At 41.6% G+C, this 18,742-nt stretch overlaps 1 protein-coding gene across 2 annotated transcripts in view; it reads left to right on the top strand.

Annotated features, from left to right (window-relative positions):
* Window positions 1-18,742, top strand: part of LOC143034053 (tyrosine-protein phosphatase non-receptor type 2-like) — a 47,092-nt gene that overhangs the window by 407 nt on the left and 27,943 nt on the right. For both annotated transcript variants that reach the window (XM_076199941.1, XM_076199940.1), the window contains exons 2-8: window positions 5,745-5,906; window positions 7,055-7,189; window positions 7,740-7,873; window positions 8,132-8,357; window positions 12,769-12,927; window positions 13,392-13,584; window positions 18,043-18,148. In XM_076199941.1, the coding sequence (XP_076056056.1) occupies window positions 5,745-5,906; window positions 7,055-7,189; window positions 7,740-7,873; window positions 8,132-8,357; window positions 12,769-12,927; window positions 13,392-13,584; window positions 18,043-18,148 (1,115 nt within the window). The remainder of the gene's footprint in view (window positions 1-5,744; window positions 5,907-7,054; window positions 7,190-7,739; window positions 7,874-8,131; window positions 8,358-12,768; window positions 12,928-13,391; window positions 13,585-18,042; window positions 18,149-18,742) is intronic.

The following is an 18,742-nucleotide window of genomic DNA, read 5'->3' as shown; positions in this document are numbered from 1 at the left end:
ATGTACTAGGATGAGATATTCATTTGCTCATTGCTTGTTGTTCTTACCCCAGAGAAACGTGCATAAGATAATGTGTTGTTTCAGATTATTGCACTGTTGGTGTAAACTTGTGGAGTTATGTAGAACAACTGAAACTGGGGAAAGTGTTCTTTGCATTTTGCAGCTTGATTATCACCTTGGGCATGTATTGCATAATAATTTTTTCAGAATGCAATGACAAAGTAGTTTAGCCAGTGCTTGGTACTAATGTTATGTATGTGGTGCCTTGGATGTGTAAGGAATGTAACATCTTTCGGTATCTAAACATGTTTTAGAAGTGCCGAACGCCAGAGAAGTATAAAAACACCATTGCATACAGGCGTACTCGCTTATGAACATATTACTGCTTTAGAGCATATAATTGAATTATATTGTAATTTCATTTTACTCTGTTAACAGTGTATTCTTTCAATTGTAAAGTAGAAAACATAGAGAAGAAATAATTTTGTGTCAAGAGATCTATAATATTATTTCATGTACTAGGCTTGTTAGATTTGGATTGCATGAAGAAACATCATCCCAAACTTTGACAGGGTGACAGTTCTTCATGTGGACTATCCTAGGGTGACAATTCTTCATGTGGGCCATCCAGGGTTTACAATTCTTCAGTTGTATAAGTTGATGACAATAACCATAATCCTCATTTAACCTAACCTAACCTAATCTTTATTCTACTGTTGATATTTGGCATACTGGGGTGACATGTCTTCAGGTGCGATCACATGGGGTGATGATTCTTCATGTGACACTTCTTCGTGTGACCCGAAACCTTATTTGTTTTGGTTTTCTGGTATAGGATCTTGTTATGTGAATTTGTTAATAAATTGGTGTCATTAGTTTATATGTAGTAATTGTTAGGTACATATTACTAGTATAGTCTCCTAAGCAAACTTCTGAGCTTCAGAGTAGTTAGTGGCAGTCATGGTAGTATTTATAATTGGTTACTTATATATTAGGGTTTGTATTTACCTAATTGTAGTATACAGGAAAGGAGCAACTCTCGTTAGGTCCTGTCTCCTGTTCTCTAATTTTTTAACATACCTAGACTTGTATTCATGTATATTTCTTACTTAATCTCTATCTTCGATTTGATATCTTAGATTTGAACTCATGTATTGTGTGAGGTTGGGCTATATTACCTTCTAAACTATTCTACGTATTTATACGTCTATATGGAAAACTGTATTTCTTCGCATCCTTGTATATGGATGTCTGGTTGAGGTCTGGGCTTCAACTAGTTAGCTTGGAGTGTTTGCTGCCATGACTGTTTGCCTCACTAGTCTGTTCTTCCCTTCTGCACGTCTGAAGATCCTAGTTTTGACATGACTAATCTGACTAATTGATGGTTTGGGTATTCTGTTGAGGAACTTATATCTTCACTTCTCTGTGGATCCATTGTCACTCTTGAAGCTGTTGTAGTGTTGTTGGTCTCTTTAGCCACCCCCAAACCCACAAAATTGAGCAAATAAAAAAGGTAGTAATGAAAGTACTACAAAGATGGTCATCTTCTCAACGGAAGGATGAACGTCAGTATTCCAGTTGTTCTTCTTGGCCCTTGGTCCACATTACAAGTACAGCCTCTCCAATTGGAGAAAATTGTATTTGTTGAATTTGTGAGATTTAGAATATTTTTCTAAAGGACTTTCCATAGTCTAGATGGTTTTGTACTGGAAATGTGGTCTTACATCGGCAGTGGGACATAGTATCATGGTACAGCATTATAGTTGTTGTAATTGAATCGAGTTACTAACACTGGGTAACGCTCTTGGTAGTGCATGTTAAAGACTTTCATGTTGTGTTTGGAGAAATAGTTGTCAGAGTTGTATTAGTGTGGATATTTTTCTACGTACCAGCTATAGGGGAGGTCATGAGCTTTTCTCATGCGATGAAGTTGGAAGGGTTGTGGAAGTTATGGTTGATAGATAACTTGAGTGGGTCAGGAGACTCCATGACATCCTCTGGTCCTAGGTAAGACTTAATGGGTTATATATGTAAGACAGTAGGACCACCATATCAGGTACTGAATGATAGTCCTACAAACAAGTGTAGATGTTTTTGCACAGGTTACTGTTGAAATGTGGTAAAATTCCAGTGTTTTTCCTCTTCATCCACATACCAGTCAATGCAATATTTATCACAGGTGGAATAGTCTGGAAGCTTATAGACCCACAGTACTCTGTTTTGATATTGTACAAACTTGTCTACCAACAGATTTTGCTGTGACAGCTCATAAAGTACTGTGGAGCATGTTGTGAATGTATGAAATAGTGAAAGAACTTTCAAAGGTTTTTATGAATAGTATAGTGCATGTGATGGTCAGGGATGGTGAGGGAATAGTCTGATGTGAAAGAAGGGTTGTGTGTTAATGGCATAGTTGTTTGATTTGTATATGGATTGAGTGGAAGGATACAGGAAATGAATCAGTTGTTACTTGCAGATGACTCTATTTGAGGCTGAATCACAGGATGTATATGTTGTCTCTCCTGTCCTTGGAGATGCTTATGCCAGAAAAGTCGTAAATGTGGTAAAGAAGGGATAGTAGAAGTTAAATGTAATCAACATTGAGTTGAGATTATTCTTCAATCGTAAAAGACTGATTTGTAAGAGAGGAGACTTTAAATGTAGTAGTAATAAATGTTGCTTCAAATTATTTTTGAGTCATAAAAGACTGACTTGTAAGAGAGGAGACTTTAAATGTAGTAGTAATAAATGTTGCTTCAAATTTCACGGACTGGAAACCTGCAGCCTTGTATTGGTTGGCAGTGGTCCCTAGGCCCTCCCATAGATCTCTAAGGAAAGAAACATTGGACTGTTGTCTCCTGTTGGAATGTTTCTATGTTGCTGGCTTGTAGTAGGAAGGGAGGAGTTGCCAGTTGTCAGCTTTCCTTATGTGAAAAGGTAGGAGAAATTTGGTTGAGGTTGACAAATATCTTGGTCCTGTTCTGGATACATTGTAAATCTCTCGAGACTTTGTGTCCCAGTGGACGGATGTCCTGAAGTACTTTGAATTCTCTGTCAGCTAGAAAGCTTGTCTACCAATTTTTGCCATTGTTTTGTAATTGAGTGTCTATGATTGCTTTTGACAATATGGGAGCAAGTAAGGAGGAACCTATGAAGTAGAGACCCATATCTTTGACCAGTAAAATAACCAAAATATGTGAAAAAGTTGTGAAAGGGTAGATGAAATATTTGGTGGAGAAGGGAATCTTGATAGATTAATTTAGATTTATGAAATTATTAATCTATTGCCCCAGGACTCTCAGAAGACCCACATCTAGATAATTGGGATAATTTTTTGGCTTAGCTCACAAATCACTCAAGAAAGAGGTATTGTGTTTTTGGGTAAGGTGAGAGTAGGGTATTGTATGATGAGGTGTTCGTGTGTCTTTGCTATGGTGATTAAATCTGGGACAGTTTGATTTTATGGTCAGACCTATTCTGTGTGAATATTGCTCTGTTCAGCTGGTTTTAGTGAAGGTTGATTACATTTCTAACCATCCAATGATGTAATGTCTGGTATTTGAGTATGTTACGAGGCTTAAGAACTTGAGCATGAATTCTTATTTTTTGCTTAGAATATTATTTCACTGTTCATTGTAAAAAAAAAGTATCATTGATTGGAATGAAAATACTTTGTATGGTTTCAGTCCTTTTGGTACATGTCTTCAGTATCCTCAAGTACCTGAACGTACAAATATGGTATAATGAATCAGCACTCAAGGAACTTAATTGAGTAGAGTTATGGATAATTGTCTTACTAGGGGGAGGGAGGGGCTATTATTGAACATTTATTCATCAGGATCTAAGGTGAATTGTGTATTGTGTCCTCGGTTGTCATCAGATTTTATGTGTAAGTGTATAAATGTACACTGGTGGTGCTCAAGCCACTTGCTGGTTGATCCCTCACCACTCAAACATGCATCTGTCTTCTTTGGTCCAATGCCACTGTCATCCATTCAGGCACACACACACATACAGTATATATATATATATATATATATATATATATATATATATATATGGAAAGAATGAGTGAAGAAAGATTAGTAAAAGAGGTGAGGAAGGCAGAGGTGGAAGGAGTGAACATGAGGGTACAACCAAGAAAGAGATGGATGGATGGATGGGGTAAAAGGGGCATTGGGAAAGAGGGGAATGTCTGTTGAGGAAGAATGGGAGAGGACAGAAGATTGGGGTGAATGGAGAATGATTGTGTATGGATGATGATGTGATGCATGAAAGGTAGTGGGTGGGGGGGGGGGAGTATGTGTGAAAAATTGATGCAGCCCGAAGGGATTTCTCACAGTCTTCTCCATTTCTGCATGAGGGGACAGAGAGGAGGGGTCTCTGATTTAATGAAGCAGCCTTGCTGTGGATGTGCTGTGTCTTGTGGCACTGCTGCTGCCCCAGGGCAGTGGACAAGATGCAGGGATGACCCGTCATCCAGAAGGAGCCAAGATAAGAGGGAGGGAAGGGGGTGGATGGGAGTGGAGTATGTGGGGATGGAATGGGTGGGAGTGGTTTTTATGCCTTTGTTTTTTGGCTACCTCCCTTGTAAGGGAGAAAAAGGCTTTGGTGTGTGTGTGTATATATATATATATATATATATATATATATATATATATATATATATATATATATATATATATATATATATATATATATATATATATGTGTGTGTGTGTAAATATTGAATGAATGGATTTGACAGATGAGAGTGTGGGTGGAGGAAGAACAAGTGAAGACGGGCTGGAACTCCTTTATTGCTTATATATTTTGACTGACATGGTCTTCTTCAGTAAGCCGTGTACAAACAGCTCAAACCTTACAATTATACACACTCAAAATTGGAAACTCAGACAGGTCATCCCGCTGGCTGTCTGGGGATTCCTGTACCAGGTACATGCTTCCTACTTGTGCCTTGACATATTACGGTGACTCAGGTTGAGGTGTTGAGAAATGCCTAGCCGACCATAAGAGGGACATGAGGTCACACAGAACTTCCAACTCACTCGTTCATCACACTGACAAATCTGGAAATTTGTCCCACTGGGATGGGGTCAAGATTCTGCATACGGGATTGAAAAGAGTCACGAGAAAAACGGTTGAAGTTGCCTATATTAACACATTTGAAAATATCAATAACAGAGAAGGTTTTGTATGTTTATCACAGCACAGCGATACTGAAATTATTTCAGCCCTTGGCGGGATTAGAACCAGGACCTCAAGTGGTGGCCACGAATGCTACCACCGCTCCATTGAGTCGTGTGTGTGTGTGTGTTTGTATGTATATATATATATTAAATGAGGGATGTGGATAAAGGAGTTATGGATTTCTAGATCCATGTTTATTTCTGACTAGTTTTGCACTAAACTTATATAGTTTTGCACTAAACTTCTTAATTCAGAATATAACATACATATCTCCTTCATCTAAACCTTTATTTTTTGCTAGTACTGTAGGGCTGAATGGTGTTGCAGGTGGAGATGTAGCTTTGTTTCCTTCAGTCATTCCACTGACCTAAAATTCAATGGCTTTGTTGGGCCTTCTTGGCTTGTATGAAAATATTTGTTGTGATTATTAGCTTGTTTATTATTATTATTATTTCTTACTGTTGGTCATTGGCCTCTATTTATTTACTATTATTATTATTTTTATTATTTCTAAAAGGGTTGTTTTTAATGCCTGTTTGTTTTTTGTCCAGCAGAAGATTCGAACAGAAGGCACATACGAAGACTTAAGTTGTTCGGAAGCACGGCTAACTGTCAACAAATCCCTTAATCGTTATCGTGATGTCCTGCCCTACAACCACACACGCATTGCATTGCAGGATACAAACACCGACTATATCAATGCATCTCTCCTTAAGGTAAAGGTTTAGGACAGATTTCTGGCATTCAGTGGTATGTATGATTAGTCATTTCTCATAGTTACATTATATATATATATATATATATATATATATATATATATATATATATATATATATATATATATATATTATATGCCTTTTTCTTTTTGGTGACCTCCCGTGAAAGGATGGAAAAAGCCTTGGTATATGTATGTATGTATGTATTGTATTTAATTGTGTGTGTATATTTTCTGTCGGTCTCTCTCTGTCTCCTCTCTCTCTGTCTCCTCTCTCTCTGTCTCCTCTCTCTCTGTCTCCTCTCTCTCTGTCTCCTCTCTCTCTGTCTCCTCTCTCTCTCTCTCTCTCTCTCTCTCTCTCTCTCTCTCTCTCTCTCTCTCTCTCTCTCTCTCTCTCTCTCTCTCTCTCTCTCTCTCTCTCTCTCTCTCTCTCTCTCTCTCTCTCTCTCCCCTCTCTCTCTCCCCCTCTCTCTCCTCTCTCTCCTTTCTCTCCCCTCTCTCTCTCCCCCACTCTCTCTCCCCCTCTCTCTCCCATCTCTCTCTCTCCCCATCTCTCTCCCCATCTCTCTCCCCATCTCTCTCCCCATCTCTCTCCCCATCTCTCTCTCTCTCCTCTCTCTCTCTCTCTCTCTCTCTCTCTCTCTCTCTCTCTCTCTTTTCATTTTTCTTTTTACTACTCTTTCATATGTGATTTCCCACACTTGTTTCCTTTCTAGCCTCAAAATCTTGAATAAAGAAAAGGTTATGGAAATAAACATCATGTGCCTTTATTAGTCCAACATTTCATTTGTTACAGCTGTAACAAGTGGAACGTTGGACCAATGAAGGTTCCGTCCTCACATTCGGATGTTTATTTCGATAGACTTGTCGGCAGCTGCCACTTTTCTTCAAAGAAAAGGTTGGGGAGGATACAATTTTCCTTATTCATTTATAAAGGGTATTAGTAGGAGACGTGATTTACTAATATTGGGGCCAAGAATATCTTCCTGTTGGTGTATAACATTGGAAGCAGTTGAAAGAAAAAAATATAAAATAGCATCATCATATTTCTTTCCTTTGTGGTTCATTTAAAATGGTTTGTAAATTGAGACTGCCTAGCTGCACATATCCTGTCTTTCCTAGTTCTGATTATGTCTGTGTTTTCATCAGGTGGACAGTGTAAACCGGCATTATGTTCTTACCCAAGGTCCACTGCCACATACCACACCACATTTCTGGCTCATGGTGTGGCAACAGCGGACAAGAGGCATCATCATGCTCAACAAAGTTATTGAAAAGAATCAAGTAAGTGTTCAACGTCTTAATAATATAAATTAACTCCATAAGACTGATAAAGCAATGAGTGTAACACATCTAAATGATAGGCAGTTGATTTACATGTATGCACTTTTTGGGTCACCAAGTGAAGCCAGGATTAGATTTAGGCTTGCATCCAAATAGTGGTTGGGAATCACTGCTGATTTAATGAAGTGGCCTTGCTGTGGATGTGCTGTGTCTTGCGACACTGCTTCTGACCCAGGGCAGTGGACAGGATGCAGGAATGACCCATCATCCAGGAGGTGCCAAGATAGGGAAGGAAGAGGGTAGAGGGGAGTGGAGTATGTAGGGGATGGAATGGGTGGGAGTGGTTTCTATACATTCGTTTTTTGGCTACCTCCCTTTTAAGGGGGAAAGAGCCTTTGGTATATGTATGTATATGTTAAGATGAGAGGAATAATGTATGGGTGGGTGCATGGTGTGTTGACTTGGCCAAACTCTTTATAAGGGTGGGGGGTGAGGCATTTTGTTAGATGTATGTATGTACTTGGCTCATGAATTGTAACTTTTCTTTCAGATCAAGTGTCATCAGTACTGGCCCCTTGGGGAAGTACATGGTGGAGAGGACGAACAAGTGTTCTCTGGTGTCAACCTCAAGGTCGAAGTAGTTTCAGAAACCATACATTCACATTATATCTACAGAACCTTTAGGTAGTACCTATACTGTATTTCAAAGTTTCATTAAAAGCCATTTTTGTCTTTAGAGAGAGAGAGAAAGTGAATGTGTGTCCTGAAATTGCTGGAGTTGCAATTAGAGGACCCTTGAGCAATATCTCTTAACTTTCATTCTTTCCAGCTCTTCTTTTTTACACATTTATTTTTGTGTACTCTTGTCAGTTTTGTTTTTCAGCCATAGTGTATATTTATTCTTTGTAACTACAAATGAAGTGAAAAAAATAAATATTTCAGGTTAACAGAAATTAAGACAAATGAGCACAGGAAAATCCTTCACTTCCATTACACTACTTGGCCTGATTTCGGTGTACCCCAGTCTCCTGAAGCCTTTTACAAGTTCCTGAGTGTGGTGCGAGGGAGTGGGGTCCTGGAATCCAATGTGGGCCCAGCAGTTGTACATTGTTCGGCAGGCATAGGGCGCTCAGGAACATTTTGCCTTGTGGACAGTGTGCTGCTTATGGTAAGTCCTCTTTTTTATTTTATTTTTCTCTCTCTCTCTCTCTCTCTCTCTCTCTCTCTCTCTCTCTCTCTCTCTCTCTCTCTCTCTCTCTCTCTCTCTCTCTCTCTCTCTCTCTCTCTCTCTCTCTCTCTCTCTCTCTCTCTCTCTCTCTCTCTCTCTCTCTCTCTCTCTCTCTCTCTCTCTCTCTCTCTCTCTCTCTCTCTCTCTCTCTCTCTCTCTCTCTCTCTCTCTCTCTCTCTCTCTCTCTCTCTCTCTCTCTCTCTCTCTCTCTCTCTCTCTCTCTCTCTCTCTCTCTCTCTCTCTCTCTCTCTCCTCTCTCTCTCTCTCTCTCTCTCTCTCTCTCTCTCTCTCTCTCTCTCTCTCTCATCTCTCTCTCTCTCTCTCCTCTCTCTCTCTCTCTCTCTCTCTCTCCCCTATCTCTCTCTCCTCTCTCTCTCTCTCTCTCTCTCTCTCTCTCTCTCTCTCTCTCTCTCTCTCTCTCTCTCTCTCTCTCTCTCTCTCTCTCTCTCTCTCTCTCTCTCTCTCTCTCTCTCTCTCTCTCTCCACCCCCCCACCCCCTTCCTCTCACTTGACCCTCTTATGCCTTTACCTTTTTTAGGAGTGTCCCCTGTGGGGCTACAGGGAGAAGGTTGCCTCGTCCTAATCCCCGTCGCATTTTTGTCTCCTCGTACGATTCAAATGGGAAGACTTGGTGGCAGTATTCTTTCCCCCCACCACAGGGGGGATGGAGAGGGGGGGTTGCCAATTGAATGAAGCGGCCTTGCTGTGGATGTGCTGTGTCTTGACACTGCTTCTGACCCAGGGCAGTGGGCGAGATGCAGGGATGACTCGTCATCCATGAGGTGCCAAAATAAGAGGGTGGAGGGGAGTGGAGTATGATAGGGATGGAATGGGTGGGAGTAGTTTTTATGCCTTTGTTTTATTGTTACCTCCCTTATAAGGGGGGGGGGGAGCCTTTGGTGTATGTATGTATGCTCTCACTTGAACCTGTCCATTTACCAATTTGAGCCTGTACTTGGGAATGGTCCTGGATGGAAGTGTTATGAAATAAAGATACATATATCAAATGCTTCTTGCCCTTTCTAAGGAAGGTGCAGGAACCAATATCTGCAGCATGGAATACTTTTACGAGATTTGAATGCTATGGTTCATAGTTTTGAGGTCATCAAGGTAGGGCAGAATGTAGGATGAATTTTGAATATTTGCTTTGGTTGGAGACTGGATGTGGGATGGGTGAAGGGGAGTTTTGATGTCTTGGCTGGACTACCTGCACTTATAAAGGGGAGAAAAGGCATTGGGGGATTCATTCATTTGTTTTGTGTGCTACCCAGTGAGAAGAGAGAAGGAGTTTGAATGTGTTTGAGATGAGGTGTCTGAGAAGTATGATGGGGGTACTAGGCTAGATAGAGTGAGAAATGAGGAGGTGAGGAGGAGGACAGGGGTGGAAAAGGAGTTGGGTGATAGGGTTGATGAAAGAATATTAGGATGGTTTGGACACATGGAAAGAATGAGTGAAGAAAGACTAGTAAAAGAGGTGTGGAGGGAGTGAACATGAGGGGACGTCCTAGGATGAGGTGGATGGATGGGGTGAAGGGGGCTTTGGGGAAGAGGGGAATGTCTGTTGAGGAAGGACGGGAGAGGACAGAAGACAGGGGTGAATGGAGAAGGGTTGTACATGGATGATGTTGTGATTGCATGAGGTGGAATGGACGGGTGGATGGGGGGTGAGGTAGTATGTGTGAGCAAAATTTGATGCAGCCCGAAGGGATTTCTCCCCGTCCTCTCCTTTTATGCAATGGGGGGACGGAGAGGGGGGGTCGCTGATTTAATGAAGCGGCCTTGCTGTGGATGTGCTGTGTCTTGCGACTGCTTCTGACCCAGGGCAGTGGACAAGGTGCAGGGATGACCCGTCATTCAGGAGGTGCTAAGATAAGAGGGAGGGTGGAGGGGTGTGGAGTGTATTCAGGGATGGAATGGGTGGAAATGATTTATGCCTTTTTCTTTTTGGCTACCCCCCTTGTAAGGGGGAAAAAGCTTTGGTATATATGTATGTATGTACCCAGTGTACATTAGTGGTCGTATGAGCTGCAACATGTACATACATACATACATACATATACCAAGGCTTTTTCCCCCTTACAAGGGAGGTAGCCAAAAAGGAAAAGGCATAAAATCATTCCCACCCATTCCATCCCTGAATACACTCCACACCCCTCCACCCTCCCTCTTATCTTAGCACCTCCTGAATGACGGGTCATCCCTGCACCTTGTCCACTGCCCTGGGTCAGAAGCAGTGTCGCAAGACACAGCCCATCCACAGCAAGGCCGCTTCATTAAATTGGCGACCCCCCCCCTCTCCGTCCCCCCATGCATACAACCATTCTCCATTCACCCCTGTCTTCTGTCCTCTCCCGTCCTTCCTCAACAGACATTCCCCTCTTCCCCAAAGCCCCCTTTACCCCATCCTTGTACTGCAGTTTTTATAAAGGTATACATAATGTATGTATTATATGACTGTTTTTCTAATCTATTCCTCTGTATTCAGTTGGCAAAGGGTCTTGGTGATGGGCCAGGCATGGTGCGGGAAGCATTGCTGGACATGCGCTGCTACCGCATGGGTATCATCCAAACCCCCGACCAACTCAGGTTCTCGTACCAGGCCATTGTATACGGAGCACAGCGGGATGACTCGTCATCCATGAGGTGCCAAAATAAGAGGGAGGGAAGAGGGTGGAGGGGAGTGGAGTATGATAGGGATGGAATGGGTGGGACTAATTTTTATGCCTTTGTTTTATCGCTACCTCCCTTATAAGGGGGGGGGGGAGCCTTTGGTGTATGTATGTATGCTCTCACTTGAACCTGTCCATTTACCAATTTGAGCCTGTACTTGGGAATGGTCCTGGATGGAGGTGTTATGAAATAAAAATACATAAATCAAATGGTTCTTGCCCTTTCTAAGGAAGGTGCAGGAACCAATATCTGCAGCATGGAATACTTTTACGAGATTTGAATGCTATGGTTCATAGTTTTGAGGTCATCAAGGAAGGGCAGAATGTAGGATGAATTTTGAATATTTGCTTTGGTTGGAGACTGGATGTGGGATGGGTGAAGGGGAGTTTTGATGTCTTGGCTGGACTACCTGCACTTATAAAGGGGAGAAAAGGCATTAGGGTGTTCATTCGTTTGTTTTGTGTGCTACCCAGTGTACATTTTGGAGAAAAGTGGGAGGTGAGCCAGCTGTTGTTTGCGGATGACACTGCGCTTGTGGCAGGATTGGAGGAGGGATTGAGGAAGTTGGTGGCAGAGTTTGGGAGAGTATGTGATAGAAGAAAGCTAAAGATATATGTGGGTAAAAGTAAGGTGATGAGATGTACAAGGGGTGAAAGTGGCAGTAGACTGGAAGTGAGCATTAAGGGAGAGCAACTGGAGGAAGTGGATAGTTTTAGATACTTGGGTGCAAATGTGGCAGGAAAAGGTGGAGGTAGAATGTAGATTGAGAGAAGCGAGTAAATGTCTTGGTGGATTAAAGAGTGTGATGAGGAATAGACATTTGGGAATGGATGCTAAGAGGAGACTGTATGAAGGAGTGATTGTGCCAACAGCACTGTATGGGGCAGAAACATGGAACATAAGAGAAGAAGAGAGAAGGTGTTTGAATGTGTTTGAGATGAGGTGTCTGAGAAGTATGATAGGGGTTACTAGGCTAGATAGAGTGAGAAATGAGGAGGTGAGGAGGAGAACAGGGGTGGAAAAGGAGCTGGGAGATAGGGTTGATGAAAGAATATTAGGATGGTTTGGACACATGGAAAGAATGAGTGAAGAAAGACTAGTAAAAGAGGTATGGAAGGCAGATGTGGAGGGAGTGAACAGGAGGGGACGTCCTAGGATGAGGTGGATGGATGGGGGGAAGAGGGGAATGTCTGTTGAGGAAGGACGGGAGAGGACAGAAGACGGGTGAATGGAGAATGGTTGTATATGGATGATGTTGTGATTGCATGAGGTGGAATGGGTGGGGGGATGGGGGGTGAGGTAGTATGTGTGAGCAAAATTTGATGCAGCCCGAAGGGATTTCTCCCTGTCCTCTCCTTTTATGCAATGGGGGGGGACAGAGAGGGGGGGTCGCCGATTTAATGAAGCGGCCTTGCTGTGGATGTGCTGTGTCTTGCGACACTGCTTCTGACCCAGGGCAGTGGACAAGGTGCAGGGATGACCCGTCATCCAGGAGGTATGAGGGAGGGTGGAGGGGTGTGGAGTGTATTCAAGGATGGAATGGGTGGAAATGATTTTATGCCTTTCCCTTTTTGGCTACCTCCCTTGTAAGGGCGGAAAAGCCTTGGTATATGGATGGATATGGATGGACATAATGTATGTATTATATGACTGGTTATCTAATCTATTCCTCTGTATTCAGTTGGCAAAGGGCCTTGGTGATGGGCCAGGCATGGTGCGGGAAGCATTGCTGGACATGCGCCGCTACCGCATGGGTCTCATCCAAACCCCTGACCAACTCAGGTTCTCGTACCAGGCCATTGTATATGGAGCACAGCGGATGGGAGACACCAATGGCAGGGTAAGTGGATACAGATACATTGTATGTAATCCTAATTTAATTTTACAAGAGGGTCATGAAGAAGATTGGGTGATGAGACCTGGAAATGGGCCAGTTGTTATTTATAGATGATGCTCTGCCTGTGGCGGATTCTGAAGGAAAACTGAAGCAGTTGGTGACTGTGTGGAAAGGTTTGTGAGAGAAGAAAGTGATGAAATATGCAAGGAATAATGGTGATGGTAGGTTGAATATGAATGGAGGGCAAGGGGACTTGAAGTGGAGAGTGTTTAAGTGGTATGATTTGCAAGCATGTTAATGTAGGTTTTGCCATTCATGATGTCATATATGTATATAAAAAACATTACTAATGGTAGAGAAGGTCCTTGTGAGACTGCTAGCCACAGCCCTCCATCCTGGCATTGTAAACTTCATTATTGCTTTCATGAACCAATCTTTCAGAAGATTCTCAATCCGTTGTTTTCCAGGATCCCAGTGAGGAGAGCAGCAGTAGCGAAGAGCCCTCTCTCGCAGATGAACTTCCCCCACAGCCACCGCCACGTACAGACTCCTTAACACGCTCCATGATGGAGAGTCAGTTGGAGAGTGAGTTGGAGAAATTGGAAAAGGATGATCATTCCACGAGCGAAGAAGAAGACTTACCTAAGGACCCGTCTGAAGGTAGTTCCTGGGGAAGTTGCTTCCTGTGCTCATCAGATGCTTGAGTTTACACGTTTGTCACAGTTACCCTGGATCTCTTGCATGAGACCTTTGGCCTTGAAGATCCAGGCCACAGCCACTGGGTTTGTCCACTCGGGGGAAGAATGTGTGGAGTGTTTTTGCTCGTGATAGTGTAGGATATGAACGAGGTCAGATTAGTATGGGCAGTTTAGCTCAGCTTTTGGTGTAGGGTTCAATGTCAAAGGATTAAGGAAAATATATTAATACATCAAACACTAAAGTAAAATGTAGATGTATGACATTTTATTTTGCCCCTTAATTTTTTAATTTACTTCCACCTCCATTTCTCCATTCACAGCCACATGTGACCCCAAATACTTCAAGCTTTCCATTTCTTTCAGTCTCTTGCCTTACAAAATTCCCTTCAACCAGCCACCATCATCACTTATTGTACATTTTATCACCATACTTTAGCCATATTTATTCTCTCGACTTTCTCTTCTGATGTACTCTTACAAACTTCCTCACCAGCTGCTTCACTCTGTTCTCAGACTTGAGCTACAAGCAGTGTAATCCACAAACAACAACTGGCTTCTCTTACTTCCCGTCACTCACTGAACTCCAAACTGCTGTCTAACACCTGAGTTTATCCCCCTCACCTCCCTGTCTGTGTACATATTCAACAACCATGCAACATCACACTTCCCTGACTCCCACACAAACTATATTATTTATGTAAAATTGTTTCCCTGACCTCAGCACCTCTCCCATTGATCCACAACATATTCCAAAATCTTGTCTGTCGGGCTTTCGGACTCCTCCAAATCTATGAAAGCCTAAAAAACATCCTTACTCATTGCCAGAAACTTCTTGCATATTATGTATGTACTTATGTGGGGGAATGAGTATTTAAGGTTATCTTGATTAATCACATGGATGTTATAATAGACTTTCCAATTAACCCTTTGCAACAAAGACAGTCTACAGATTTTTATCCAGTTGGTACCAGATGGATTTAATTATATAAGAGGGACATTATTGTATAGGGTATTTTGCTTAACCTTTGCATGTCTCTTCTTTCTTCTCCCTCTCTGCCTCCCCTCCTAATTCCACATGGTTTTATTCAGGTGAGGGATCCTGATGTACCACCTAAGACAGCTTGTTATATGAGCAGAGTGGTTTAGACTGAAACTAAAATAGGAGTTATTACACTTTGTGTCCTTCCTCTAAGAATATGGAGTATCTTGTGTTCCCAATGGATATGGCTACTAAGTTAGGGCAGTGCATAGTACTAGTTTTCACCAGGCACTTACGAGTGTAGAAGTCATGAAAAATTTGAGTAAATGTTGTGGAGAAGGGATTTCATTGGACTTGTGTGCCGCCAAGAAATTGTAAAGATGCTTCCCATGTCTGTAAATATGGCCACAGAGTTTTGGTGGTGCTGATTATAAATTTCTGCTGGGTATTGGGAAGAGAACTCCAAGGAACGTGAGTAGATGGAAGTGTATAGTGTGGTTCAGGTGGAATTGATGTTGAACAATGGAACTCATGTGGAACTTTTGATAACCTGTGGAAAAAAACATTAAATGATGAAAAAGCAGGCTGTGGAAGCAATACACCATATTCTAAAAAAAAATAAGCAGGATACAAGTTTGATTCAAGGTGGACCAAAATCACCCTGGAGAATGGAGCATGACCACCCAGTTTTTGTGCATAATATGGATTGCACTTCATAGACTAGATCTGTAAGTTCACTAGGTAGAAGAATGAAGTATATAGAGTAGGCAGTAATAGTAGTATGCGTTTATAAAAAGTGGGTAGAAAGATCAAACTTCATCAGAATGAGGATAGAATTAACAAGAGGTTGGATCTGAGTTGCCCCAAGGTAGGCTGTGATCACTTGCAAGGCAGACTTGATAACCCTGTTGAGTAGTGTATTATGGATCAGACTTGTTAGACTAGATCAGTATAGGCAGTAACAATAGTTTGCCATTGTAATGATTACCATGTGTGTATCTGGATAGATACAGGAGGAAGAGGAAGGGGAAAAATAAAAGATTCTTGATATAGGTTGAACTAAAAGGAAAATGAGAATACAGAGGGAAAAAGGTTTTCTCCATATTGTAGTGTTAAGGGAGAGAGGCAGTAGGAAGTGGATAGGTTTAGATACTTGGGGAAGCATGTGGCAGGAAAGGGAGGAGTGGAGGTGGAGGTAGAATGTAGATTGAGAAAAGCAAGTAAATGCCTTGGGAGATTAAAAAGTATAATGAAAAGTAGACATTTGGGAATGGATGCTAAGAGGAGATTGTATGAAGGGGTGATGGTGCAGACAGCACTGTATAGGGCAGAAATATGCAACGTAAGGGAATATGATGTTTAAATGTGTTTGAGATGAAATGTCTGAGAAGTATGGTAGGGGTTACTAGGCTGGGTAGAGTGAGAAACAAGGAGGGGAGTGGGGTGGAAAAGGAGTAGGGAGATAGGGTTGATGAAAGAGTATTGGGATGGTTTGGACATATGGAAGGAATGTGTGAAGAAAGATTGGTATAAGAAGTGTGGAAGGCAGAAGTGGATAGAGTGAACAGGAGAGGGTGACTGAGGATGAGATGGATGGATGGGGTAAAAGGGTTGTTGAGGAAGGAAGGGAGAAGATAGAGGTGAGTGAAGAATGGTTGTATATAGATGATGCTGTGATGCATGGAAGTGAGTGGATGGGGGAGTTGAGGAGTGGTTATGTGTGAATGATATTTTGACGCAACCTGAAGGGATTTCTCCCAATCTTTTCTGCATGAAGGGAAGGAGAGGGGGTTGCTGGTTAAATGAATCAACCTTGCTGTGGATATGCTATGTCGTGCTGCATTGCTTCTGACCCAGGGCAGTGGGCAAGATGCAGGGATAACCTGTCATCCAGGAGGAGCCAAGAAAAGAGGGAGTGAGGTGTGGTAAATGAGAGTGGAATGGGTGGGAGTGGAATTTCTTGCTATCTGGACCATGAGCTCTATAAACATCCACACCTAAGCTACCAGAAGAGACTGGATGACCGCATTGTGAACAGCTGCCCAGGATGTAACACTTCACCCCATACCATACAACACATAATGGAAGACTGCATTATACACAATCATGCACGCAAACAACACAACATACACTCTATAAAGAATTTGTGGGAAAACCCAGTTTCGGCTGTAGCATTCCTTTGGGAGACGGGACTGCTCGGACAGACAGTCTAGGGAACGACAACAACAACAACATCCACACCTTGTATCCTATTCTCATTTTTAGGAACATAGTGATTGATGATGCTCCTATTCATGTAGACACACACACCTTAATTTCATCACTCGCAAGCCCTCTTATTACATTAAAAACATCCTATTTTTCAAACTCCCCAGCTTTCTCTTTCAACTAAGTTTTACTTGACACAAACAATCTATTGTCTCACAAGTATACTATCTCCTTCTTATTCTTGTTCATTCCATAACCATGCACACTCAGATATAGAAGAAGAATAGATATTGCAACTTTATCAAAGTTGATCACCAGGATTGAGTATTAGATAATCTAAAACATTGAAGTAACTTGTCGTTCTTGATTGAGAGTTATTGTGTGAATGGTTTGAAAAAAGATTTTTAACTTAGCAATAGAAAGTATTGAAAATAGTACTAAATAGGTCTTAGCAGTGTACATGGCAGTGCATGTAAGATTGATCATTGCTTGAACATTGTTGTACTACTGATAAGCGTGTGGCAGATAAATGTGGCTTTGTAAGACAGGTGAATTATCAAAAGTAATTGGTAGGAATGGGTTGGAACAAAAAATGTATGGTAGGAAATTTGGCTTATAAAATATTACATATGTCATTGGACACAAAGTTAAGTGAAATGGAATATACCTCCACCTATTTCACTTCCACCCATTCCATTTGACTTGGCTACCTCTCTTATAAGGGGGAAGAAGCCCGTGGTATATAGATTGGATCTTCCATTGGATAACCCTCACCCTTTTATTAATCCATTATAGTTTAGGTTTACATTTTGAATGTGCTTTTGTGCTGATGTACTCAGGTTTTCATAAATAACATTAGCTTTCCATTTTCAGTATTGTTGTTTGAGTTTTAGTTGAATTTCTTGTCCTTGTTTGACTGCTTTGTACTGCTATGTAGTAAAAATGTTACTTATAAGATAATTAGATGTAGTTATAATTTTTTTTAAAGCACAGGACAAGACTTTGACACCCACATATATTCAGTATAACAGTGAAGATATATTAGTAGTCTTCAATATTTAAACTAACTTGGCTTAGATTTAGTTGATTAGATGAAGTAGCTTTCATTCTTGGAATTCACACAGAATTGTTAGAAAAGAAAATCAATAATATAAGTTGTATGACAATATTATCAATGAAAATCCTAATATTCTTATGGGTTGGTATATTCATTCGTTTTGTGTTTTCTTGCAGGACAAGATGATGCTCCTGACAGAGAGTTGCCGGAACCACCAGCTTCGACAAGCCCAGAATCATCTCCTCCAACGAGTCCTGAACACGTTGCCAAAGCCTCACACGCGTAAGTAGTCCTTTTTCCCCTTTATGTGTCTCCTCTCACCCAATTCCCATTTACTCAAAGTGACACTAGAAATGGGAGAATAAAGTCTTCACATATTTTGCCCCCATTTCAATATTACTTTTCATTCATTCATGCTCAGAGTAGATAACCTGCAAGAGTTTTTCATGAAGACATACTGTATATCAAAGTCAAGGCCAAAGGCATATATCTACTCCCACCCATTTCATTCCCCACATACTCCACTCCCATTCACCACCCCTCCCTCTCTTCTTGGCTCCTCCTGGATGACTGGTCATCCCATCATCTTGCCCACTGCCCTGGGTCAGAAACAATGTAGCAAGACACAGCACATCAATGGCAAGACTGGTTCATTTAATCGGTGATCTCCACTCTCATGCAGAAAAAGAGAAGACGGGGAGAAATCCCTTTGGGCTGTGTCAAAATATCATTTGCACATATCCCCCCCCATCCCCACCCACTCCCATGCATCTTAGCATCATCAATACACAACCATTCTCCACTCACCCTTATCTTCTGTCTTCTCCCTTCCTTCCTCAACAGATATTTCCCTCTTTCCCAGTGCCCCTTTTACCC

The sequence above is a fragment of the Oratosquilla oratoria genome, chromosome 16, assembly GCF_046742065.1.
Source record: "Oratosquilla oratoria isolate Oo_2021 chromosome 16, ASM4674206v1, whole genome shotgun sequence".
Lineage (NCBI taxonomy): Eukaryota > Metazoa > Arthropoda > Malacostraca > Stomatopoda > Squillidae > Oratosquilla > Oratosquilla oratoria.
This window is presented reverse-complemented; position numbering and strand designations above follow the sequence as displayed.